The sequence below is a fragment of the Lygodium microphyllum genome, unplaced genomic scaffold (genome assembly GCF_053477565.2).
Source record: "Lygodium microphyllum isolate KBCC unplaced genomic scaffold, Lygodium_microphyllum_v1.1.10 scaffold_160, whole genome shotgun sequence".
Taxonomy (NCBI): domain Eukaryota; kingdom Viridiplantae; phylum Streptophyta; class Polypodiopsida; order Schizaeales; family Lygodiaceae; genus Lygodium; species Lygodium microphyllum.
Window position 1 is genome coordinate 67,639 of NW_028229643.1, and position 20,647 is coordinate 88,285.

The window sequence follows — 20,647 nt, forward strand, 5'->3', positions numbered from 1 at the left end:
CTCCAAATGTGTCTCACATAAGAGGCATAACATCCACAAGTGATTCGGTATCAATAGATATTAGTAGAAGCATCACATAATCCATAGGCATATAAATACATGTTGTCTCAGACCTGAAATCTGTTGCAAAATATTCTGTCATCAGAATTTGGCAAATCTGACATCACCATTACATCTGGAGCGTGCCAAAATCCCAACTTAGACTCTTACCTTGCCTGAATCGAGTTCCGAATGCCCAAGATATGACAAAAAGAGTGATTTTTGGGCCAGATTTTGAAACAGACGCAAATAAAACGTGAGTTGGCTGGGGGGTTCTGCTGTCCCACGTGTCAACAATGGGGCCCAAAGGGAGCACAAATAGGGACCAAAGAAGGCCTACACCAAGCCTCAGCAAGCCTTGATAGGCTGGAAGCAAGATCGAGGTGAAGGAAGCTCTAAGAGGTGTGAGCTATGGCTGCCACAACCTGTGAAAACCCTATTTACCTAGACCTATGGATTGAGGTAAATCTCTGAAATAATAAAGCAATACCTCAATGTCAATGCCCTGATGGTGCCTCAATAGGCCGGGAAGAAGCTCGGGAAGCCGAGGAGTGACGGGAGCTCAAGAGAATGAGCTATGGCTGCCGGGAAGGAGACCCAATGCAAGTGGGGAGTCGGTGGGAAGCTGAGAATGCCATGAGCCAAGCTCAAGAGTCGGAAGCCGTGCTTTGATACCAGTTGAAAGGTGAGAAGGATCGAAGCTGAGCAAGAAAGAGAGAGACAAGAAATGGAACTCCAACAGTCACAATGTGTGACCGGGCCTTCCTTTATTCAAATAGTCACTAAAAGAATAAAGAATAAAGTGATGGTGATGGGCGCTCGCCACCTGCAGTGTGCAGTGGTGGTGACTGTTAGTGTAGTAATACACGGGCGGCTAGGCGGAGGCGCCTTTACCCCCAACAATTTATTCACCAAAAAGTTTTGTCAATGGATATAACTTATTAGAAAGAATAACAAACACAATTTGAAAGCTACAATTTTGAATGAAATTGCATCATCTACAAAAACTAGACATCTCATTTTAAGTACGTTTGGAAAAAAACTTTACAACATTTCATGAATTGATAGATTGAATCCAAATATTTTCATAATGTTACTATATCTAAGTAGATTTACTTCTCATGTTCTTAATATCTTTGAGTATACAAGGTACGACATGTTGTATGCACTTAATTATACAAACCTTTACACACATTCATATGCAATCCTTGCTTATACAAATTGCTAGATGCAATTATGGATATATATAAGGTTAAGGTTGTGTTACTTGCCATGCTTTTGAGAAATTTCTTGATTTCATAAAATATCCACTCATTCACACATATCCACATTGCTCCCTTATCGATACTCACACATATCGGCCCTTTCAATTTTGTGGTATCCCATTCTATATAAACTTGTTCCAAAAAGGCCCACTTAGTAAGCTCCACGACAACACATTCTAGGGTAGCATATTGCCATGGTGTGATGGCTAGGTCATACTCTTAAGGGTTACCATGTTAGCTAAGGTGTGATACTAGGAATTGAGGTGGTCCATGGCTCTCTTATCTACTTATAGAAGAGGCAAAATGAGAATTGGGAAGTGCATTTTCCATCAAGAGGGACTCAACATTTAGAATTTAGATAGAGTCAGCATGGAGGAGGGGGGAGGGAGAGAGGAAGGGGCTAGGATTCCTACCACCAACAAAGAAGGAGGGAGAAAATGTATATTGGTGCTTCACCTTGCTACTTGTTGACACATAATGGTTAGACCAGTAGTCGAGACAAACACTTGAAGCTTTGCTTATTTGCTCACAACTTCTTCTCGAGATTGGATTTCTTCTACTTTGGATACCATAGCTTGATGCTAAAGGTTATGTTGAGAATTTAGGCAATCACACCTAGTGTAGCCTCTTTGTATGGAGCAATTAGGCTAAGGATATGCAGGTTTGATGAATCCCATAAGCACAATGGTGGAAAGTGCTACCTACCTAGAAGACGATAAAGCATTGTACTTGCCTATCATTTGAATGCAATGTCATAGTACTTTTGTCCTTTTAGTCAAGTGTTATTGTCCACTTACACAAGATTGTGTTTATGAGTCCAAGCTTTAATCTTGGAACCTAATTCACTTGTGTAACAATTAGTTGTCATATCTATGTCTTCATGAGTCTTGTCTTGATCTTCTATCCTCCATAGCCATGCTCCAGATCCATGCTTCTTAACAGGTTATGCGGCCACAAACACAAATCTCCCAAATATGAGATTGTGGTCAACATGTTTTGTTGTTGGCTATGTGGTTGGTTTTGATGATTAGATAGAGGCTTCAAATGACGACAAAGACTCCTTTACTTTAATGGTGGACAATATGTGGATGCATTTGTGCTTGATCATGTAGCTCTAAAGGCTTTGTTCAATCAACATAAATTACATTTCTGAGTAGCATGCTTAAAGTACTTGAGGAAACACATAAAATATATGTATAAGAGTGTGGCAATCACTAGCCCATGCAATGAGGGTGAGAATAGAATGTTATAAGGGAGAAATTTAATAGCTTTTGAAGCTCTTTTTGAGGAGTAAGATTGGAGAGAAGCTCAAACATGTACAATCTACCATCAAGAGCTTGAGAATTGCTTACCCAAATGAAATCGATAATGAGGTATCATATGAGTTAGCTTGCAATGATAGGGTTCAAATGGTCAATTATGTGGGAAAGGGTTTGCATTCTGTTGATAATGTTGTTCTCCACTAGATGAAGACCAAGACATGCAGCACCATTAGCATGCATGACAAGAGGTTCATGCTAAGTGATTAAAAGTTAACATGTGTTTAGACCATGCCAGTTAAATTCAGGTGGAAAATTACACCCGTTTAAACACTCGGTATAAGCAAGAGACACTCTGCTGGGAGTCTTCTCCTCGTCGTAACCAGCCATGGCTAGCACAGAAGAGAAAGGGTCACGTCGAGGTACTCGCTTGCTTCCAAAGCTGGCCTCTCTCGCAGTCCGCCACGCAAACTTGCTCGTGTAAGGTTTCTGCTGACAGACGTTTATCGTTAGTTACTAGCCCCACCGGTGGATCAGGCTCTCATTTCTGCTTTGCTGCATTTCTGTTTTGGTAGCAGTCTTACAAGCTGCATAGCTGGATTGATCGCGTTCCTCCTCCTTCCAGCCCTAGCGAAGAGTACTTATATCTCCGAAAATGCTCTCATCCCAGGTTCAATCTCAAAATACTCATTGGTAAAGGCTAAAACTAGACATTGTTAACGGATCAATTCTAGTGTCTTAAATCATTTATCGTTAGGCTCGACTTAACAGATGAGGATCTGTAGCATGTTGCGTACAACAGTAGCAAAGCACACCTTAGTTGTCTGCTGGCAGAGAATGGCTGCATCCCAAGTCCTACATTAGAAGTGTCTCTTCCTTAACAATATTGTGCAGTTCAAATGAGCACCATGCTAAGGGCACACTTATTACATTCCTAAACGATGTAAGTAATCCACGTTTATAACTTTGCATTAATTCAAGCCATGGGTCAAAATGGCTTAGCTGGACATATCTGGCCACTCAAGTTCTCTTGGGTGGTCTACTGGTTACTATGGCCTAGGATCATGCATGCTGTACTTTCCTTTAGGCAGGTGATTTCTCATTGTAACTTCTCTACAGTCTGAACTGCTTTTCATAACCCCATGTGTGACTAACAAAGTAGTGCATTAACAAAATTCAGTATTCTGGCATAGGTATTTGAGGAATCAACATGTATACTACCAAGTAGAAGGCTGAGAATCAAAATTCTGGCTTTTTGTATGTTGACATAGTATTCATACATATTCTATGTGCAGGACTGAATGATAAGTACAATTGTGGGGTGATTGTAATTTTGATGATAGCTTCTTCTATGCATTAGAGATTCCTCCTACTTGCTGGTCCAATGTTTGCTACCATGTCACCAATTGCATCTACTTGGCAAGCGATATAGAGTTGATGTTGTTACTCCATTAAGCTATGAAACATCAAATCAAAATCAACTCCTCAAATGTTGTCACAACTCTATAGAAACAGAATTTGTATCCTTTTTCATTAATTTGTCTATATAATGATTTATTAAATTTATTTCCTTTGCACTAATTAGATATAAAGAAAAGTGCATTGGAGTTGGCCACTGATGAGTGGTCACAGGTTATGGTGGACCCACGCGGTGGGTTAGAGAAAAGATAGTTCACACTTCCACCTATATGGCCCGATTGGGCGCCTGTGACTAGAACTCATGCACATCAGGGTTAGACTCGCACACAGAAAGGATTGATGCCTTGAAGTGTGGGCTAGATCCACCAGAACAAACAGTTACAATTAACAAGATGGCATGATCATGAAATGCTTGTATAATGTGTATGTGTGGGTTGAAAGCTTGAAATGCACATTTCCATATTGGGAGGGTCCCTAAATTTTAGGAGATCCCTAAATTTTAGGAGATCCCTAAATTTTAGGAGCCTCGAATTAGCCTAAAAATGCTAGTCCTAAAAAATAGGGATGTCATTCTAAAAATAGTAAGTTCTGTACTCTGATTGTGCTTACTAAATTTGGTTGTTTCTATTCTTGACAGTATTCAACCCAAAAAGGAAGGCCATAGAGAAGAGACAAGTGTCAAGACACTTGTCACACAAGTTTTCAAGTGTCCCACCACTTGTCACATCTCATGACATGTGGCTGGACACTTGTCTTGTGCTACTCCACTTTTCCCTTTTGCACTAGCTCTCCCCTCTCCTATAAATAAGAGCTCGTTTTTCTTCATTCAACATCATTTTTCTTTGCTGTAAACTCATGTACAACACCCACAGATAGCCAGAAACTGGCCCCATCCATCCCCATCATCATCCCCCACTTCTCCATTATCAAATTCCTCCATATTCCCTCTTCTATCACTGCTGTTTTACAGGACAGCAAGCCTGTAAATTCATTACAGCACCTCCTTCTCGAGCTATTTCTTCCATTTTAGCAACAAGAAGCAAGCCCTATCCATGTACTGCTGATCAACGATGGAGAAAGGCTGATTTCCCCTTTTTCTTCTCTCATACTGTAAAGAAATCAGTTCTTATCATCGCATAATAGATAATGCATGTGTGTTTGTACATCTTTGCATGATCTTGTGAGAGTGAGAATTACTTCTTCTCACTCTCAGGTTGATTGTAACTGAGCTCTTCCCTAAGGGACTTGGGTTGAGCAGAAATACATTCCTTCGGGGGGGGGGGGGGTTGCCCATCTTCAACCCTCAATCTTGTCTCCATTACTTTTACATTTTCATGGCTGTAATTTTGTGAGTAATTTTTATTTTCAGCTTTAAGTGTTCATTCTCTTTTATATTAAATCTCGAAAACAAGCGAATATCATAATTGTTAAGCATACTACGTTGTTCGGGGCGTTTACAGTGGTATCAGATCTTTGGCTCGGTTCTCACCCCCAACACTGGTAGTGCTTACAATTATAAGTTTGTTTGTTTTCAGCCCTTGCATTGAGTGCTTGAGCATATTTTTTTTTTCTTAAGAGTCTCAATGGATCAGTCGAGTGCTATCCTTCAAGCCATTCAAAGTCTTAGAGAGGAGAATCAGCAAATTCGTGAGCAACTTCTCAAACTAGAAAAAGTTGAGAATCCCAAAGAATTCAAGGAAAGAAGCCCATCTACTTCAAGGAGACAAAGCCATACTAATGAAATGAGCCGATCAAGAAGTCCAACTACTTCTAAGAGGCAGTCCCATTCTACTTCAAGACAAAGAAAGAGATCGCATCGAAGCTCATCCTCTTCTTCAAAGTCATTTGGCGCCTATTCTGATGGATCCTCTTCTAGTAACGAAGAGTCACACCCTTCTCGTGGAAGACCTCATCATCGTCAAAGGCGTCGACATTCTTCACCCTCGTCTCTATCTTCATTCCCATCAAGCACTTCATCATCTTCAACCTCAAGATCCGAGCATGGACGAAGGCATAAGAAGAAGAAGAAGACTAAGTCACTATCTCAACTTGAAAAGAAGATCAAGTTCAGTATGTATGATGGTTCTCGAAATCCTGATCTTCTTCTGAAGTTTATTCGTCAATTTCAAATTTTGTATGGTCGTGACAAGTATAAAGAAAAAGAAAAGATTAAGTTTGCAGCTTTACATTTAACCGACTTAGCCCATACTTGGTGGACGGGGTTGGAATATGATCATGCTGCCCCAAAATCATGGCGGTCCTTTGTTCGCATGATACAAAGCCAATTTCTTCCTGTTCATTTCAAAAGAGATGTAAAAATGGAATGGGATCTTTGGCAAAGGAAAAATGAGTCACTTGGTGACTATACCAAGAGATTTTGGGAGCTACTTTTGAAGGTCCAACATTTCAAGAAGATCAGTAGTTCGGAAAAGCTTAGGAAGTTTCAAGGAGGTTTGCATTTTAAACTTCGTACTGCTCTTAATCATTATCATTGTTCTAGTCTCAGGGAACTCATTGACCATGCTGAGACATGGGAAATGGAGCACAATGGCAACAAATCATTCCAAAAGAATGATAACAAGAGAGTAGCTAACGATGAGGAGTATTCAGTCCCAAATGAAGGACAAAAACAGCGGCAAAAGCAGCCATCAAATCAAAAGAAAATGAAGCCCTATGCACCTCCTAATGCTCCTCAATTTCACTCCAATCTATACCCAAGCAAAGCAACTTTCCGAAGAAGAAAAGCAACGCTTCATGAAAGAAGGGAAGTGCTTTAAATGTGGACAAACAGGCCACATAGCGAAGCAATGTCCAAACAAGGGACAAAGCAAGGTTTCTGACAAGCAGCCTAAGTCGCCAGTGAAAATCAATGCTATCAGTGATGTAGTTGCAAACACAACTCACACTCCAGAGACGCGCAAATTATTAAAAGCTTGGGGACAGTTGCAAGGTAAGCAAGCACTATTCTTGATAGATCTTGGGGCAAATGAAAATATCATTTCCTTGCAATTAGCTAAAGAGCTTGGATTAAAGAATGAAGAGATGGACACTTCGGCAGAAGTTCGCCAAGCTTTAAATGCTGATGAAGGTGACACAGTGAAGACTGTGATACCCTACATTGGCAAGCTTAAGTTTCAAATTCAAGGCTACAGTGACGAAGATACCTTCTGTATCGGAGACCTTGATGGTTGTGATGTGATTCTTGGTATGCCCTGGAATCATAGAGTAGATTCAACCATCTTCTCTCAGAAAAAGAAGGTAGAACTCACCAACAAAGGCAAGAAGTACGAGATCCAAGCTGGAGTTTCTGGAGACACCATACCTATGGTAAGCCATATGCAAGTCTCTAGAGCAATTAAGGATTGTATTCAATGTTGTCTGCTTTATGTCACTGATGTAAAAGATAATATGAATGCTGAAAACCAAGAGCAACTTCAGCTCTTGGAAAAGTATAAAGATTGTTTTTCGGAAGATCTTCCTTATCAGCTTCCCCCAGAAAGGCCAGAAGACCATCATATTGATATTATCCCGGGCAGTTCTCCTCCTAATATAGCACCATACCGTGTGAGCCGTCCTCAACAAGAAGAAATCAGAAAGCAAGTCGAAGACCTACTCAACCGTGGGCTAATTAGGCCAAGTAGCCTTACCATTTTGTCCACCGGTTCTTCTTGTTCAAAAGAAAGATGGCACATTCAGGACGTGCATTGATTATCGAGCCCTCAACAAAATCACTGTGAAGAATCGGTTTCCTATTCCCAGAATTGACGACATTTTGGATCGTCTAGGAGGCTCAAAGGTTTTCAGCCGCATTGATCTAAAGAGTGGTTATCATCAAATTAGGGTAATACCACAAGATGTTCACAAAACTGCTTTCCGCACTTCATACGGTCTTTATGAATTCTTGGTGGTTTCTTTCGGATTAACCAATGCACCAGCCACCTTTAATCGAATGATGGAGCGCATCTTTAGAGAGCATCGACAATATGTCGGTACTTTCTTTGATGATATTCTTGTCTTTAGCAAGAATGAAGAGGAGCATCATCAACACTTGGAAATTGTTCTACAATTACTACAACAAAATCAACTCTTGGTAAATGGTAAAAAGAGTAAATTTTTCATGCATAAAATAAATTACCTTGGGCATGTCATCTCTTCTGAAGGGATTCAGATGGATCCTGAAAAGATCAGGATAATCCAAGAATGGCCTCATCTTCATGATGTACATGAGGTGCGATCGTTTCTTGGCTTATGTTCTTATTACCGCCGCTTCATCAAGCATTTTGCACATATGGCTTCTTCACTTCATGACCTTACAAAGAAGAAGATCTCTTTCCAATGGAAGGAAAAAGAGAAGGCAACCTTCACAAGGCTGAAAACAGCTCTTACTTCTGGACCTGTTCTTATCATTCCAGCTCTGGTAAAACCATTTGTGGTGGAAGCAGATGCTTGCGGTGATTGTATTGGTGCAGTGCTAAATCAAGAAGGCCATGCCGTAGCCTTTGAAAGCCGCCGTCTAAATGATGTGGAGAAAAGGTATGACATTTATGAAAAGGAGCTCTTAGCAGTGGTTGATGCTTTAAAGATATGGAAACATTATCTTTTAGGCAATGAATTTCTTATTAAAACTGATCATCAAAGCTTGAAGTATTTCAAGACTCAAAAGCATTTGCAGGAGAAACATGCAAGATGGGAAAATTTCTTGTCTATGTTTCATTTTCAAATTATGTACACTCCAGGGAAACAAAATGTAGTTGCTGATGCACTTTCTAGAGTGCCTCGCATTGCAACTATTACAGTGGCTCATCATGAAGATTTTCAAACGATGAAGAATACTTATGATGAAGATACTGATTTTGCAGCAATTTGGTCAAATTTACAGCAAGGAGGTTCTCATCCAGATTATTCCATCAAAGACGGTTACCTTCTCATGAACAATCGCCTTTGTGTCACTCTTCCTGTTCGACAAAAGGTGCTTAAAGAAAGTCATGAACCCCCTTATGCAGGGCATAGAGGGAGGGCAGCCACTCTAAGTGCAATTGAGCGCTACTTTTATTGGCCAACATTACGAAGAGATACACATAGCTTCATTGAGGCTTGTCTGGTATGCCAAAAATCCAAATATGATAGGCAGAAGATTCCAGGATTGTTGCAACCTCTTCCAGTGCCCAAAGATCCATGGGAATCTATCACAATGGATTTCATCTCAGGTATTCCAAGAACACCTCAAGGTCATGATATGATTTGGGTCATAATTGATAGATTCAGCAAACAATCACATTTTATTCCATGTCATAAAACATTGAAATCCGCACAAGCTGCAAGACTTTTCATTCAACATATCTTCAGATTACATGGTATGCCTTTTGAGATCATTTCTCCAAATTCACAAGTAACTTTTGGCGTGCTTTATTTGAGAATTTGGGAACCACTTTAAAGTTCTCCTCAGCTTTTCATCCTCAAATTGACGGCCAAACAGAGATGATGAATCTCACTCTTTTGGATATGTTGAAAGCTTATGTTAGTGAACATAAGTCACAATGGGAGAAATATCTTCCATTATTGGAGTTTGCTTAGAACAATACAGTGCACTCATCCACAGGGAAAGCTCCAAATGAAATAGTACAGGGTAAAGTGATCCCTCCTCCAATTATTCGCACTAAAGATAAGATTTTTGCTGCTGATGAGTTTGCTTCAGATTTAAAAACCACAATGGATCAAGTTCGAGCCACTATCAAAGTTGCCCAAGACCGACAAAAGAAGCAAGCAGATAAACGAAGAAGACCTTTGGCTTTTGAAAAAGGTCAATATGTCTTGCTAAAGTTTGATAAAAGCAGGCTCAAACAAGGTTCTAGTCAAAATTCAAATTTTCCAAAGCTCTCCAGTAGATACTTTGGACCCTTCAAAGTGATTGAGAAAATAAATGAAGTTTCTTATCGACTTGAGCTTCCTGCTCATTGGAAAATACACAACGCTTTTCATGTAAGTTTGTTAAAACCTTACATAGGACCAGAACCAAAGGAATCCATTACCGAAGATCCCCCAGAAGTTGAAGAAACAGAGCAACTCTTGGAACCTGAAAAGATTTTGTTTCTCAAGGATCGAACCACAAGAAGTGGCCTTGTGATACGAAAATTCTTACTAAAATTCAAGAATCTACCCACAACAGATGCACAGTGGGTAGATGAAAAATTCATGAAGGATTACCCAAATATTCTACAGCAATATCAAGAAGCTTTTCAGCTAAGGACAGCTGAATAAAAGCCAGAGGGCTGTCACAACTCTATAGAAACAGAATTTGTATCATTTTTCATTAATTTGTCTATATAATGATTTATTAAATTTATTTCCTTTGCACTAATTAGATATAAAGAAAAGTGCATTGGAGTTGGCCACTGATGAGTGGTCACAGGTTATGGTGGACCCACGCGGTGGGTTAGAGAAAAGATAGTTCACACTTCCACCTATATGGTCCGATTGGGCGCCTGTGACTAGAACTTACGCATATCAGGGTTAGACTCGCACACAGAAAGGATTGATGCCTTGAAGTGTGGGCTAGATCCACCAGAACAAACAGTTACAATCAACAAGATGGCATGATCATGAAATGCTTGTATAATGTGCATGTGTGGGCTGAAAGCTTGAAATGCACATTTCTTTGCATAGAAAAGTCACACACCCATATTGGGGGGGTCCCTAAATTTTAGGAGATCCCTAAATTTTAGGAGGTCCCTAAATTTTAGGAGCCTCGAATTAGCCTAAAAATGCTAGTCCTAAAAAATAGGATGTCATTCTAAAAATAGTAAGTTCTGTACTCTGACTGTGCTTACTAAATTTGGTTGTTTCTATTCTTGACAGTATTCAACCCAAAAAGGAAGGCCATAGAGAAGAGACAAGTGTCAAGACACTTGTCACACAAGTTTCCAAGTGTCCCACCACTTGTCACATCTCATGACATGTGGCTGGACACTTGTCTTGTGCTACTAGCTCGTTTTTCTTCATTCAACATCATTTTTCTTTGCTGTAAACTCATGTACAGTACCCACAGATAGCCAGAAACTAGCCCCATCCATCCCCATCATCATCCCCCACTTCTCCATTATCAAATTCCTCCATATTCCCTCTTCTATCACTGCTGTTTTACAGGACAGCAAGCCTGTAAATTCATTACAGCACCTCCTTCTCGAGCTATTTCTTCCATTTTAGCAACAAGAAGCAAGCCCTATCCATGTACTGCTGATCAACGATGGAGAAAGGCTGATTTCCCCTTTTTCTTCTCTCATACTGTAAAGAAATCAGTTCTTATCATTGCATAATAGATAATGCATGTGTGTTTGTACATCTTTTCATGATCTTGTGAGAGTGAGAATTACTTCTTCTTACTCTCAGGTTGATTGTAACTGAGCTCTTCCCTAAGGGACTTGGGTTGAGCAGAAATACATTCCTTGGGGGGGGGGGGGGGTTGCCCATCTTCAACCCTCAATCTTGTCTCCATTACTTTTACATTTTCATGGCTGTAATTTTGTGAGTAATTTTTATTTTCAGCTTTAAGTGTTCATTCTCTTTTATATTAAATCTCGAAAACAAGCGAATATCATAATTGTTAAGCATACTACGTTGTTCGGGGCGTTTACAAATGTTGGCCAATTTATTTGGCTCTCATACATCCCCCAAAAGAAATTTTTGAATATTGAATTTAAAAATTGGAACTTGAGAAGTTTTGGTAGGACAAGTGGCTCAAAAAGCTCTATAAAAGGGACCCATGAGCTTGGTGATTCTGCATGACTCTTTTGCCAAACTTACATTGCCAAATTGCTCCAACTTCCATTGTTACCATCCTAGTGTCATCGGCCGTGAGATTTAAGGGAGGCAATGCCCTGTTGCCCTTGATGACCTGATTGCTGCCCTGGCGAATGCCTTAATGCTCCAACATTGCTGCTGCTCCTCCCTTCCCCAAACATAGTTTTCCAGCCCATCAATTGCTCACAACGGTCCTGTTAGAGCTGGACATTCTTTGGACAGGCAGGAGCAGCAGGTACAGCAGGTACAGCCAGGCGACAGGTGCAGCAGGAGTGCCACGTGGCAGCTGATGTGTCAGGCACCAGCAGTTTTCAGGTCGGACAGGCTGGTTGGCCAGATTACTGACCAGTCGGCTGTATTTAATGCAGTCGACTTGGTATTTTTTGGCATTTTCTGTTGGCCTATTTATTGGCCCTAGTTTTTGCAGTCTCTCAATTGTGCTCCCAGTTTTCAGCCTGCAGACCATGGAGACTGCCCTTGGGGCTGATGGAGACTGAGATCTTCGAGGTGGAGACATATGCAGACATTTTCTTTGTACCTGTGTATATTTCTGCATCCTTATACAGCATTCTTCATTGCAGATTTTCTGCGTCTCTGTCTCTTTCTCTCTCTCTCTCTCTCTCTCTCTCTCTCTTCTCTTTTTGTTCACTTTTTGTTTTGGTCATTCACTTCCACATTGCTTCTTTGACATGGTATGAGAGCATTGAAGGACTGACCTAGGGTGGACCCATCTGAAGAGGAGATTTCAGCGCTACACAAGGGTGCGTTTTCAGTGTTCAAGGATGAGTAGAAGGGCTGCACATTAGAACAAGGTTGAGGCAAGCGTGGAATTTGATGTGGATTCTTTTTGGATTCTTGGTCGTGGATCGAGATAGGTTCTTTCTTTAGGTTATGAGGAGAATGGAGTCTACAAGTTGTGGTTTTCTTTTGCCTTGACTTCTCTTCTTCTTAACTCACAAACTCAGTCCGAGCTTTGGCATGCTTTGGCCACCTCAATTATGATTACCTTCATAAGGCATCAAAGGGCCAACTTGTTCGAGGTTTGCCGGATATCGTGGTGAGCTAGTAGTAGCCTTGTGTATCTTGCATTCGTGGGAAGCAGACTCATGATGCTGTTCCTAGGAAGGCTTCGAGATGGTCATCCGTACCCTTGGAGCTTGTTTCTACCAATCTTTGTAGATTGATGAGGACAGAGTCCCTTAGAGGGAGCTTGTATTTTATGCTAATTGTGGATGATTACAACAGGATGACATGGGCTTGTTTTCTAAAGCTGAAGTCAACGGCTTTCTCCAACTTTAAGGATTTGTTGCTCTTTGAGAAGAACCAATCGGGCTGGAAGTTGAAGACCTTATGATCGGATAAGGGCGGAGAATTTGTTTCTAATGAGCTTGCTCGTTTTTGTACAGATTGTGGTATTCACCAGGAGTTTGTCAATACAAACACCCCTCAGGAGAATGGCTTATTGGAGCGGAAGAATTGTAGTGTGTGAGAGAGAGTGTAATTCGAAGCTCAGCTGAGAGTGCGGTAGACAGTATGGAGAGTGAAGTACGACACCAATGCAATAGACTGAAAGAGTGTAATCTGAAAGTACAAATTTACAACCCTTAAACCTTAGGGTTGTAGGGGGGTATTCACATCCGAACACAATAAGTGCTAGTAAGTGTGTGAAATAAGCGCATACGAAAGAAGATAATAAGTTTGGGGAAAAAACCTCTTGTACCGAGAGTAAAAAGTGCCCAAGTGTTCTTTTGATCACCGACACTCCTTTGTGAGTGTAGGCGTGAGTGAAAATCCAACAAACCTCCTTGGAGTGAAGAGTGATCAAAAGTACAAGGATCATTTGCCACCAAAGGAGATCAAATTTAAAGCATTGCGAAATGCTTCAAATTTGTCACAAGAAAGAGCTTTGGCGAAGATGTCTTGCAATGGCATTCTGATTGTCAGTGAACAAAGGAGTAGGCTCCGTAACAAATACATCTAGATCAGCTAGCAAGCGTCTAATCCATACGCATTCAACTGTGGTAGTGAAAGTTGCCTTATATTCAGCTTCACATGACGATGTGGCAACAATGGATTGTTTCTTACTAAGCCAAGATATACAAGATGAGCCAAGAAAGAAACAATTGCCATTAGTAGAGTGACGTGAATCGTAATCACCAGTCCAATCAGAATCACTGTAAGCATGTAACTGAAAACCCAACAAACCTCCTTGGAGTGAAGAGTGATCAAAAGTACAAGGATTATTTGCCACCAAAGGAGATCAAATTTAAAGCATTGCGAAATGCTTCAAATTTGTCACAAGGAAGAGCTTTGGCGAAGATGTCTTGCAATGGCACTCTGATTGTCAGTGAACAAAGGAGTAGGCTGCGTAACAAATACATCTAGATCAGCTAGCAAGCGTCTAATCCATACGCATTCAACTGTGGTAGTGAAAGTTGCCTTATATTCAGCTCCACATGACAATGTGGCAACAATGGATTGTTTCTTACTAAGCCAAGCTATACAAGATGAGCCAAGAAAGAAACAATTGCCATTAGTAGAGTGACGTGAATCATAATCACCAGTCCAATCAGAATCACTGTAAGCATGTAACTGTAGTGGTCCCCCCTTGGCATAAAGCAATCCAAGAGATCTAGTACCGTGCAAGTAACGAAAGACACGCTTAACAGCTTGCCAATGTGACATGCGTGGCTAATGCATATATGTGCTTAGGGCTGAAACTGCAAACTATATGTTTGGCCTAGTGTTGCATAGGTAAATAGGACATCCAATTGCTAGAGCATATGTGTGTATATCAAACAAATCACTGTCATCATGTAATGACAGCGTTAGTCTAGGTTCCATTGGTGTACAGACTGGCTTGCAATCCTGTAAGCCAAACTTCTCAAGAAGTTTACCAATGTATCTTGATTGTGATAAACCAATACCTCTAGCATCATGTATGAACTGAATGCCCAAGTAACAATGCAAAGATCTCAAGTTTGACATTTCAAAAGTTTGCTACAAATTTTGTTTGAATGCGGAAATCTGATCAGCATGTGTCCTTGTAAGCAAAAGATCATCAACATATAGACAAATGATCAGCATGAATCCCCCCTCTTTATATACATAAAGGGTAGACTTAGATGAGCTGTTTATAAACCCTTGGCTGAGCAAAAAGGCATCTATCTTTACATACCAAGCTCTAGGAGCTTGTTTCAAACCATGTAAAGCCTTTCTCATCTTGTAAACCAAGTGTTCGGATCCCTCAATTGCAAAACCAATGGGCTACTATACATATACTTCCTCATGAAGTTCCCCATGTAAAAATGCAGTTTTAATATCTAACTGATGCACATTCCATCCATAATGGGCAGCCAAAGCAACCATAGACCTAATGGTCATCATTCGGGAGGTAGGAGCAAATGTCTCCTCATAGTCAATGCCTTTCTTCCGTGCATAGCCTTTAGCTACAAGCCTTGCCTTATATTTGTCAATGGATCCATCTGTGAGAGTGCGCAACGGAAGAAGAACACGAACACGGAGGAGAGGAGAGAGAAAGCAGAGAATGAAGGAAGAAAATCTGCACTGACTGAAATGAATGCTGAATACACTGAAATGGACTGATCAGTCCCTGCACGCAGCCCAAAGCGTCAGTGAGGGCACCAGATCAGGCTGATGACGACGGCAGCACCGAAGACGGAGGAAGATGACGGAGTCGGAGTGTGCACCTGCCAAAGAAGGAGGGAAGTTGATAATACAACCGACTGGCAAGTGGGAAATGGCTATAAATAGCCAAAAAACCCACAAACTGGCCGACCTGAAATTTGAGGCCATAAATATGTCCGACCAGCATTTAATGCTGATCTGACCAGCATTTAATGCTGGTAAAAATGCCAGGAATGCTCAGAAAAATCCCGGAAAGGGTGGACAATGTCCGGCAGGTGAGGCAAGCTGATGAATGCAGAAACTGCCCCGGGAAATGCACATCTGAGTGCTCTAGAATGAGCTACCTCCTCCCTCAAAACAAGTGATAGACAAGTCAGAGCTCCTAATGTCCCCGTCTGACTCAGACTGAGGCTCACAGGCAGGAGATGACAAGGCATGACAAACATGACTGCTAACACCCCCTCTCAGATCCTGGATGTGGCTGAAGGCCGAAGAAGAAATGGATCCGGGGATGGCAAGAGGAATGCCAATGTTGATGAAGTCCGTCGAAGTAGACTGCCGCTGAAGGAGCTCCTCACGATCCTGGAAAGCCCCCTCTAAAACACTAGGGGCCAGGGAATCCACAGCCGCATCACTGAGATCGTCCCCCTCTAAAAGGGATGGGGGGTACGAGGGAACCACCAGAGGAGAAGGTGGGGGATGGGAAGAAACCTGTGGAATAGAAGGTGAACAAGCGGGAACGGGTGTAGCAATAGACTGCCTCGGAGGACCCTGCATCAAAGAAGGGGAATGGAGCCTGTAAAGCCCACTCTCCTGCCAACCTGTAGATAAGACAGCTCCTGTAAAAGAATCCTCAATAACAACGGCATGCTCGGTGAAGATCACTCGTGTGCCAAGCCTCGTAAGGCCATAAACTGAGAGGAGGGGAAGGCCCAAATCCGGAACATGTAGGGCCTGTGAAAAGGAGCGGACGGAGATCCTGTAACAAATCACCTCGGGGAGTCATATGACTCGAAGCACCACTGTCCACTAACCAAGGCTGCGCAGAAGACACTGCAGCCACGGAAGAAGGATCCTCCTCCAAAGCATGGATATGAAGGAACACTGACTCATGGGTAACAGCTGGTGGAGAGGTAGAAGAAGGCTCCGATGTAGATCCACCCTTCGCTCCCGGACGAAGGTGAGGGTACTGCTTCCAGCACTTCTCCTCGGGATGTGTCCCTTTTCCACAGTGTGGGCACTTCGGTCTCTCTGAATCTGAGTCAGAGCCTGAAGAACTGTCCTTCTTCTTAGCCTTTGACTGCTTCTTCTTCTTCTGTCCTCCCGAACCTGCAACAAAGGCTCTAGTGGAGTCGGATCCACTAGCACTGACCTCTCTGAGTTGCTCGTCATGCTCCAAGACAAGCGGGGATAGCTCCTCCCATAGAAGCTTCTCACGGGTCCTCGATGTAAGAAGGCTGGTGTAGAAGACATCAAACCGAGGCGATGGCAGTTGAGTCAAAAGAATCATAGCCATGTCTTCAGAAGATATCGTCCGACCGAGGGATGCAAGCTCATCCCTCATATCCTGTAATCTGTTGATGTGGTCCTTCATGGAAGGACTATCATCAATAGCGAGCATCCGCAACGTCTTTTCAAGAGATATCCGGTGGGCAAACGTCTTCTGTTGATAGAGAGACGCGAGCTTTCTCCACACGTCCGCTGCAGTCTTCAACCTGTGAACATGAACAAGGACAGAATCCTGCAAACTCAGAAAGAGGAAAGATCGGGCTCTAGAATTGAGCCGATCCCATAAGGCTGCACGATCCATAGATGTCCCATCTGCGGGATCCACCTGAGGCCGGGGAATAGGAACAGAAACAAGCTCCCAAAGATCGAAGGAGTCCAAGATACACTCCACCTTGCAGGACCATAGAGAAAAGTTGGAGCCATCCAACCGGTCCTCTTTGGGCAGCTGAGGAAGTACGGGTACCTGTACAGGGGGTACCAAAGGCTGCATCTTCGGTCCACTGGAAGGGGATCGCCGAGATACATGAATAGAAGGGGGACGGGAAAGAGGAATAGACTCCGGACGACGGTCCTCGTGATAGAAATCACGCCTCCGTTCAGATGAGTGCCGAGACAAAAGCTCGTCATCTGAGTCATCAAAGCCTGTAAACTGATGAGAAGACATCTTCGATATCTGCAAACACCAAAACACAACAAGGGAAGGTTGCCGGTGCCGAAACACAAACACCAGAAGCTCCTGAGCTGGCCGCCTTGCACAGAACACAAGGATGATGTCAAACGCAAATGCTGACGATGCAATCACCACAGAAAAACAGCCGCTTGCCTGAAAACGCAGCCTGGGAATAAGTCGCCAGCAGGAAAAGAGCCGCCGGACGATGGAACAACAGCCAAAACAGCAAGGCGCAGGCTGGAAGGGTGTCGCCCAGCTGGAGGAGGGCCGCCCAGGCTGAAAACGCAGGTAGCAGGAGCTGGTTGATGATGTGGCAGCCTCTGGAAGGGGCTGATGCAGCAAACGCAAATGTATAGACCACCTGGAGGGGCCGCCTGGCTGTTGGAGAGAAGGGGGGCAGCAACAGATGATAGGTGTGGTGTCTCTCCAGTCGATGAAGACCTCCGTGCTCTCAGTTTGGCGATGATACCATGTGAGAGTGCGCAACGGAAGAAGAACACGAACACGGAGGAGAGGAGAGAGAAAGCAGAGAATGAAGGAAGAAAATCTGCACTGACTGAAATGAATGCTGAATACACTGAAATGGACTGATCAGTCCCTGGACGCAGCCCAAAGCGTCAGTGAGGGCACCAGATCAAGCTGATGACGATGGCAGCACCGAAGACGGAGGAAGATGACGGAGTCGGAGTGTGCACCTGCCAAAGAAGGAGGGAAGTTGATAATACAACCGACTGGCAAGTGGGAAATGGCTATAAATAGCCAAAAAACCCACAAACTGGCCGACCTGAAATTTGAGGCCATAAATATGTCCGACCAGCATTTAATGCTGATCTGACCAGCATTTAATGCTGGTAAAAATGCCAGGAATGCTCAGAAAAATCCCGGAAAGGGTGGACAATGTCCGGCAGGTGAGGCAAGCTGATGAATGCAGAAACTGCCCCGAGAAATGCACATCTGAGTGCTCTAGAATGAGCTACCTCCTCCGTCAAAACAAGTGATAGACAAGTCAGAGCTCCTAATGTCCCCGTCTGACTCAGACTGAGGCTCACAGGCAGGAGATGACAAGGCATGACAAACATGACTGCTAACACCATCTGCATTCCGTTTCAGCTTGTAGACCCATTTTGTTCCAATGGCTTTCTTCCTAAAGGGCAAAGACACTAAATCCCATGTTTGATTCTTAGTGATAGAACCCAATTCAGCTTGCATTGCTGCCATCCAATGCACACTTTGTTATGCATCCTCAAAACACTCAGGCTCCTTATCATCAATTGTGCTTGTTGCCGTAACAAACTCCATGGTATGTGCAGTATCATGCATACGAGCTTGCCTTATAGTACGAGCAGGCATGGGTGCATTCAGATGACTATCTTTCATAGTTTGTAAATACCATCTAGGCATTTGCCTTGCCTCTTGACTGTGTATAAGCTCTTGCTGAATTTCAGTTCAACACTTTGCTGAATATTCAGATTAGCCAATGGCTGATTTTCTGCATTTCCTAATGGAGTAGTTGGCTGATCATTAAGTTCACTTGCTGAAACTGGAGCTGCATCACCAAATGAAATGGGCAGCAGCCCTTCAAATACATCACGGGCAGCCTAATATGTGTCTAAACTAGCAAGGGTTAATTTTGATTTCTCATCAAAGAGTACATCCCTGCTGACAAACACCTTTTTAGAGATTGGATCAGAGTCTGTAGCCTTTGCTCTCACTACTATATCCTACAAAAATGCATTTGACAGCCTTGTTATCCAACTTTTTTTTGAGTACCTAGGGAATGTGTGCACATACAAGACACCCAAAGGTATGAAAGTGTCCAACAGAAGGTTTCCGGTTGTTCCAAGCCTCAAAAGGTGTAATTTTCTTTAATGCTTTGGTGGGCCATCTATTTAAAACATGGCAAGCACACATTACGGCTTTCATCCAAAAAGTGTGTCAAGCTCTTTGCTTTCAACATACATTTGGCCATCTCCATGAGTGACCGATTCTTTCTCTTTGCAACCCCATTCTGTTGTGTAGTATAAGCAACAATGAATTGATGAACAATGCCCTTCTGCTTCAAAAAAGAATTCAGCATAGAGGACATATATTCCCTCCCTCGGTCAGAATGGAGAGTCTTTATTTTACAGCCAGATTGATTCTCAACAAGTGCTACAAAAGCCAAGAATGCATCATACATTTCTGACTTTTTCACCAAATAATAGACCTAGCAGAATCGAGTAAAGTCATCAATAAAAGTCACAAAATAGTAACATCCTCCCAATGACTTTGTTTGCATAGACCCACATACATCTGAATGCACTAGCTGTAACCTGGCTGTGGCTCTAAAAGCAACATCACGGGGAAACGAAAACCAATCATTTTTCCCAAAATACATCCTTAGCATAAGTGCTTAGGAGGTCTCTCCAGAAGAGGTAATCCATCTAGCATCTGTGCACGCTGTAATAGCATCAAACTACCAAAGTTCACATGCCCCATCCGAGCATGCCACAACTCTGCCTATATCATAGCAGGAGTAAGAGTGGATACCAAGTACACTGACTGATCAACTGAAAGAGCATCCAACTCATATAACCCATGACATAAAGTGCCACTCAAGACCAAAGTCATGTGTTCCATGTCTCTCACCATGCATCGGTCATCATCAAAGGTGGCTTGCAACAATCTTCCCAATACCTCTACAGGGTATAATGCATTGTTGGCACATTGTACAGACTTGCCAACTGGAGCTGCACCAACAGAAGCAAATAAATCTTTGCGAGATGTGATGTGCCTAGAAGCACCACTGTAAAAAAACCAAGTGCTTGCATCTTCAGTAGAGCTAAATGCTTGATCATCCCAAGAAGTGTCATAACTGCATGTGTAAAAGCAATAGTCCTTGTCTGCAACAAAGGATGCAGACTCAGTAGCAGTGGAAGGAGCATAAAAAACAGACATTCCTGTCTTCTTTTTCTTCTCTTTGGCGATGCACTTTCTACACTCAGTGATGTAGTGGCCCAACTTCTTGTAATAATGGCATTTTTCCTTTTTGGCTTGCATTG

General features: G+C 42.5%; 1 protein-coding gene across 2 annotated transcripts in view; it reads left to right on the top strand.

Moving 5' to 3' along the window:
• Nucleotides 1-2,904: 2,904 nt before the first annotated feature.
• LOC148008367 (uncharacterized) overlaps nt 2,905-20,647 on the top strand; it is a 76,339-nt gene continuing 58,596 nt past the window's right edge. For both annotated transcript variants that reach the window (XM_087674275.1, XM_087674277.1), the window contains exons 1-2: nt 2,905-3,043; nt 3,142-3,233. In XM_087674275.1, coding sequence (XP_087530401.1) covers nt 2,952-3,043; nt 3,142-3,233 — 184 coding nt within the window. In that variant the 5' untranslated portion in view covers nt 2,905-2,951. The remainder of the gene's footprint in view (nt 3,044-3,141; nt 3,234-20,647) is intronic.